General features: G+C 29.1%; 1 protein-coding gene across 1 annotated transcript in view; it reads left to right on the forward strand.

Annotated features, from left to right (window-relative positions):
* The window catches only part of LOC115233312, a 72,493-nt gene extending 65,838 nt beyond the window's left edge, over positions 1–6,655 (forward strand). Inside the window, exons 8-10 of the mRNA XM_029803647.1 lie at positions 689–955; positions 1,228–1,542; positions 2,076–6,655. Coding sequence (XP_029659507.1) covers positions 689–955; positions 1,228–1,542; positions 2,076–2,129 — 636 coding nt within the window. The 3' untranslated portion in view covers positions 2,130–6,655. The remainder of the gene's footprint in view (positions 1–688; positions 956–1,227; positions 1,543–2,075) is intronic.
* The last annotated feature ends 254 nt before the right edge of the window (positions 6,656–6,909 follow it).

Consider the following 6,909-nt stretch of genomic DNA (forward strand, 5'->3'; position numbering starts at 1 on the left):
CGGCATTCGCAATGTTTCCACTTTGTATGTATACGTAACGTATATTGTGTACGCAATTACGTAGCGTGCGCGTCAAATGCAATACAATCTGACGTGCAATTAATTTTACTCGACACTTAATAAGATTGCGTAATACCTCTCCCCAAAACACGATTGCGCATCTAAATGAAACGCGTTACGAGCGGCTTGACAATTATCCGTAAACAGATGGAAAGTAAAAGATGTGCTAAGATAGATTATGCCAGGGAAAATGAAACAATATGCTGCGATATATAATCATTCTTAGAGATGTAATATTATTAATTAAGACGCGGAGGGATGGCAAGAATACACGAATGCGTGCGCGCATCTTATACGATTAAATTAATTGTGACAGTAATTAATGAACAAATAAATATCAATCTAAAACATAAAGATAGAAAATGCAAGTTTAATTGCATTGTTTATTTTTTTCAGATTTATTATGCATACATTTTTTAGCGCTATTTTATAGTAATATATCGTATATTAATAATACGAGTAAAATTAAATATTAATTAAAACACAATTGAAATTCATAAATTAGTGAATCCACTTTCTTATTTCCAGACATAGTGTGAAAACGAATAGTAGTGTTCATTTCAAGATTAGAAAGTATCTGAGGATACTTGTGTAGAATGCGAATTAAAAACGCATATCGGTGTTTCAGGGACCTAAAAACGCCACAAAGTATTATATCGCGTGTCAAGCGCCAATAGAGTCGACTGTTACCGACTTTTGGCGGATGATCTGGGAGCAGCAGTGCAAGGTAATCATCATGCTGACTGATCTCGTCGAGAACGGAGTGGAAAAATGTACGGAGTATATTCCACCGTCGGAGGTGACCGACTGTCACCGGCTTTACGGTGACTTCCAAGTTACCTTAAGGAAACGAGAAACCAAAGAGAAATATGCTATCTCTACGCTTCACCTGAAGGTAAGGATTTATTCTTAACTATACAAATTATGTTGCTTGACAATAATAATTGTTTGAAGTTCCATTCTCCGATACGTCTTGATAATTCCAATGAATTCGATGATATCGTCTCAATTATTCCATTAAATTTTATTTGCTTTAAACTGATTAATTAAGTATCAATTATAAATAACATTTTTCGAGAGAAAAGTTCAGGATATAATATCGGAACTTAAATAGTAATGCGGCTGCAAATATTCAACAGCGACATAGAGAAATTAATTAATTTGCAGAATCTGGAAAACAATACGTTCCGAGAGGTATTCCATATTTGGTACCTGTGGCCGATGAGTGGCGTCCAATCGGACGGCACAGGCCTAATAGCGGTGCTTCTCGAAGCGAGAGCACTCCAGCGTGGCGGCCCCGGACCCATCGTGGTCCATTGCAGTCCCGGCACAGGGCGCACTGGCACGCTAATAGCCCTCGACCTAGGGATTAGACAATACGAGATTACAAGGACCGTGGATGTTCCGAGGGTCGTTTACACCATCAGGAGAGATCGTGCCGGTGCAGTTCAAACCAAGGAGCAATACGCTTTCATATACAAGGTGATTGTTTATGTTTGATTTTATTTACGAGGACGCAAGTTAAAGCTCTGGTCAGCAGTGATTGTTTCTATTAAAGTTTCTATTAAAGTATTCATCAAGTTGTTATTTATTAAAAGTTGTTTTGCTTACAAATAAGTATTGGAATTTATTTAATACTCTATTTTACATGAAAAATATATAATAAAAAAGATAGAAAAGTGTTTCTATTAAAAAAATTGGATGGATTATTCATTTTCTAGTCTGATAAAAGAATCCTAGAATATACAAGAAATTTATAGAAAAGTACAGAATTTTATTGAAAAAAATTATCTTTGTTATATTTTTTGAAAAAAATGACATAAAAATGCGTAAAAATGACATTAATTTAAAACTCCAGATAAATACCAATAGGTGCAGTTTATTCAAAATTAAGTATTCTCGTTACTTTTAGCATATATACGTTAATTGCCAGAAAATAACTTAATCTATATGCATGATCGAATTCTCATGACGTCCTCGCCCTATAATCTGAAATGGAATTTTCTTTTTCGAAGGCACTAAATCTGTACGCGACAAAACTCGCCGGCGGCGTGCTGGAATCGACGTGAAGTATATACAAGAATACCCATGAAACTGGCTAGAATGTCTGATTAGCGGATAATGTGTGTGCATATGCTAAATCGAAAGATTTTACTTTATGCGAAAAGAATTCCTCCGCTAATAAAAAAAGTGGACAGATTGACCGCTGGTTGAATTATCAAGATATGCCAAATGTCACCTAATTTAAGGTCAGAGGGGGCATCTTAATATCTCGGAGGCGCTCTCAACGAAAGAGAAAAAAAGGACTTTGTGAAATGCGTAAACTATAAAACGAAATAGTGATTACGAAATATTAAAAAAATATATATAAAACAGGGTGGATGTGTATTTTATTAGAATACTGATTGTTATATGTGTAGCGACAAACTGGACTTACAAAGAACTAAATGTTACCTAAAGTAGCGAAGTGAAATTAATTTGTGATTTTCACTTTAGAGCCTTATTAATTTCATAACTTGAAATTAATTTGTGATATATGTGGATTACTTATAAGTTTGTTAAAATCAGCGCAATTCGTTTCACTGCTGATTCTGTCGAAATTTCCGCAAATTTTAAGAATATCCAAAGATATCTCTGTTGTTGTAAAAAAAAAACAGAGGTTTTTATGGTCATTTATATGTATGGATTTACGTGAATCTAAACGTATTTAAAATATATTGAATTTGTATATTGTAAAATTTAAATATTTAACATATCTCGATATTCAAAGAGAGAATCCTTTTTTAGATTTTTAGATTTTTAAATAACGACCATATTTTTAATATTCCTAAGATTATGATAAAATTTTATGTCGATATTACTCACTGTGTGACTCGCAATGTTTGCGAAATATCGGAAACCAAAACTGAAGGAAAGATAATTTTGATTGGAATTTTAATATTGAGATTAATAATATTTCTTATTTTCTAGCAATCTTACATAATAGATGTATTGCGATCGAATGTGTTAAGAGAAAATTTGGGAATATTTTAGAGTAATATATCAAGCGCGAAAAGTCGTGTGCGTGTGTATATGGCATGATATATCGCTTATATAATAATTATCCTCGATAACAACTAAATTTAATAACAGTTATGAAAAATCATTTTGTTTTCATAATAAAATTTAGACATCGCAAGCGCTGATTTTGTTTTTCTTCAGATCAATAAGTATTTTTTGTTATTATTGTTATTGTTGTTGTTTATTGTACAGAGTATGTTTCAATTCGTGATCTGTATGTGTGTGTATGTGTTGCTCTCTATAATTGTAAATACATACGTAGAGTGTCAACGATTATTTCGACAATTGTGTTAATTGACCCACTTGAGAGATTTTATTTATATATATATATTAAATATTCGTTAATCATTGTTTTTTTAGGCCAAGAAGTACCAGTGTTTTTTTGCGAGCCTAATTGTACGGACTGGAAATAAAAATGTCCGTCCACAAGTGCAATGTACCAATTGTGTATTTAAAGTAGTTAGTATATAATTATATATTAGTCACTATATATTTTTATAAGAAAGCTTTATTTGGATTATGATCCTTCGTAATAATTGTAGTAAAGAATAGAATTGATTTTGATGTGTTTCCCAAATATAAGTAAATTATTGAGCAACTAATTTTAACGATCTATCAATGTTATTTATCGATTTGTTGTATCAATTAGTTTTATTTTTATTTTATTATTTCCATGGTAAAAAAAATGTTAAAAACAGGCAATTATAATTTTACTATGCCAATATTTGATTTAATGGATGGGTATCTTTTATGAATAGCGGCGTGTTTAGGACTATATGTATCTATATCGTACGTTTTCATGATCGATCACTGTGTATGTCCTCAAAAGGAACATCATAATATTATAATTTTTAATATCATAAGCATCACAGTTAATCTCTAGCGTGATGGATTGTCGTATGTCAAATTTTTAGAGATGTATTTTATGTCTTTTACATTAAATGACTAATTGTCTATAAATAATATAATCGTAATTGTTCCATTATTATTACTGGAATAATAAAAATTGCTATCAAATACTATTGTTAATTATGTTTATAACGGCCGTATCTGCGATGATGTTATTTGCAATTGCAATTTCAACGATTAATGTCAAAGTATAAAATAATACCACTTCCAATTTTAATTGATGAATTTTTAGAATTATGGAAGTATGAAAAAAAATTTATAGGCTAACGTCACGTTATTTTTACGAACCGAAAGACACGTTACAAAAGATATTCTTACGAGTAATACTTATCTGATAGCCGATCTTTAAGAATATGCATATCTTGGACCACGATTATATATACATAAAGTATATTATATATAATAATAAATATATTATTATGTAGAAAAAATGTCAGAATCGTATTAATCTTTTGTGTACAAGAGAGATATTTATTGATATACACCAAGCTAATAATAAGTCAAAATCAAAAGCTATATAAGCTTTTATGTCTTCGAATATATAAAATATAATCATTCAATAAGTCTATATATATGCTGGTATAATTCTTATATCTTAATAATAATATATCTAACTAGGTAATGTTTTATTTTATACATATATACGCACACATACACGCGCGCGCACACACACACACACACACACACACACACACATTCACACATATATATAAATACATATTGAATATATAAAGTTTTGAGATTTTCACGTACGTATATAACACAGCAAACTTCTAAACAATATTATACAGATTGCATCATAAAGTTTGTCAAAGGAGCTCAATCTTTGGTGAAATCAGAGACAACTTTCGAATCCGTTGTATGATTGTTATTTAAAGTTGAAAATGGATAAAAAAAGAACATTTATTATGATTCTCTTTACTTCGTATTTAATACAAATTTTACGAAAGATCCTGTACAGATATTAAATAATACATTAGATTCAAATTATAATAATTTATTATGATTTTTCCATATAGATATATTCGACATATATGTCGAATATGTAATATGTCAGACTTGAACAAAAACGAACGAATCTTTTTATACAAATATGATCGAGGATTAAATCATAGAGTGCTTTATATTAATTTGTAACAAAAGAAAAAACCCACATTTTAAAGTCTTATCGAAATACTTGTGAAAATATCCCAAAAATACTATAAATTTTAAATCCTTGTGAGTAGTATTAATTTGTAATAGCAATGTATAATAAAGAATTTTATTTATGTTCTGGATTATATATATAATATGAGATTGTGTCAATTGCGCAATTTATTGCGTATCGTTAATGATTGATATTTAGATAAAATCTTATTATCTTATATCAGATAATATATTATTGTCTTTTATTAGATAATATCTTATTTATTATTAAATCGAAATATATGTATGTCGGATTATGAAACAAAGATATAGCTCTTTAACAATCGTTTTTGCATTACCAAATTTGATACTGAGAGATTAATTTAGCAATAGTTATTAGTTTAATGTTTGTACTTTTGAAGTTTTTGCAGGGTTGGGAAAGTTACTTTATAAAACTAACTCGTTACCGTTACCGTTCTTTTTTCTAAAAAGTAACTCGTTACTGTTACTCGTTACCAATTTTAAAAAGTAACTTGTTACCGTTATCGTTACTAAAAAAATAACGAGTCGTTACTATTTCCGTTAGTTTTTTTATATATAACGATAACTTTACATACAATTTTTTTTTAAACAAGATCAAATTAAACACTAAAAATTTTTAAACATTGTCTTACAAAGAAACAAGATACCAAAATGAGTTTTCAGTAGTTTTCATGTAATGCTGCATTCCAACAGTCTTATCAATATTTTCCTTTGTATGAAAATTATATATTTTCCTTTGTATGAAAATTATACCGAGTAAAAAAAGTAACGATAAAAGTAACTTAAATTCGTTACTCGTTACCGAAAAATGTAACAAAGTTACTTTTTCCGTTACAAACAAAATTTGTAACGCCGTTACCGTTACAGTTACCGAAAAAAAGTAACTGTAACGGTAACGGCGTTACAAGTAACGCGTTACTTCCCAACCCTGAGTTTTTGTATGTTAAAATCATCGCATATGTTGCAAATAATGAAGATTATGTTACATCTCATCATTGATTATTGGAAAAGAGATTTTGAGAAGATTTCTCAAATATCAAAGTTCCATTTATTTCTCTTTTCCAGGAAGAAACTAACTAATTTAAAATACTTTGTTCGGATAAAAAAATAGAAATATGAGAAAGAATGCGAAAAGTATTATTTCAACATTTCTACAATATTTACTTTTACTTATTTATAGGTCAGAGAAACGGTTGCAAAATATTAACTAAAAATTTGTAAGCGCTCCTCTTTATCGCACATAAAGAAATACAGATATAATCAATTAACTCTCTCTACGTAGCTATTGGATAAATATTTTAATTTATGCAACATATATATATTTGTATTATGTTATGTATAATTATATCAAAACGAAATAAGATAAACAGTTAGCTTAATAAAAAGTTTGTAATTATTAGGTGCCAAAAATGCAGTTAAACCATTATACATTATGTTGAATAAAATACGTATTGCAGACGTGAAAGAAGAAATTTGTTTCTATTTCTTTGCGCTCTTTTCATCAGAAGATTCATTTTTATTTCGGGATATGTTTTTTCAAGGATCATATAATATGCATAAACATATTTTTGTTTGCCGTATTTTTATCAATATTTTTTTATTAATATTAATATTTTTTCTCTCCACCAGTGTATCTATCAGTATTTTTTTTATTATATCTGTATTTCTTTATGTTGCGTAAAAAAGCATATAAAAATATTATATTATTTTACA

Source organism: Formica exsecta, unplaced genomic scaffold, assembly GCF_003651465.1.
Source record: "Formica exsecta isolate Colony F162 unplaced genomic scaffold, ASM365146v1 scaffold170, whole genome shotgun sequence".
NCBI lineage: Eukaryota > Metazoa > Arthropoda > Insecta > Hymenoptera > Formicidae > Formica > Formica exsecta.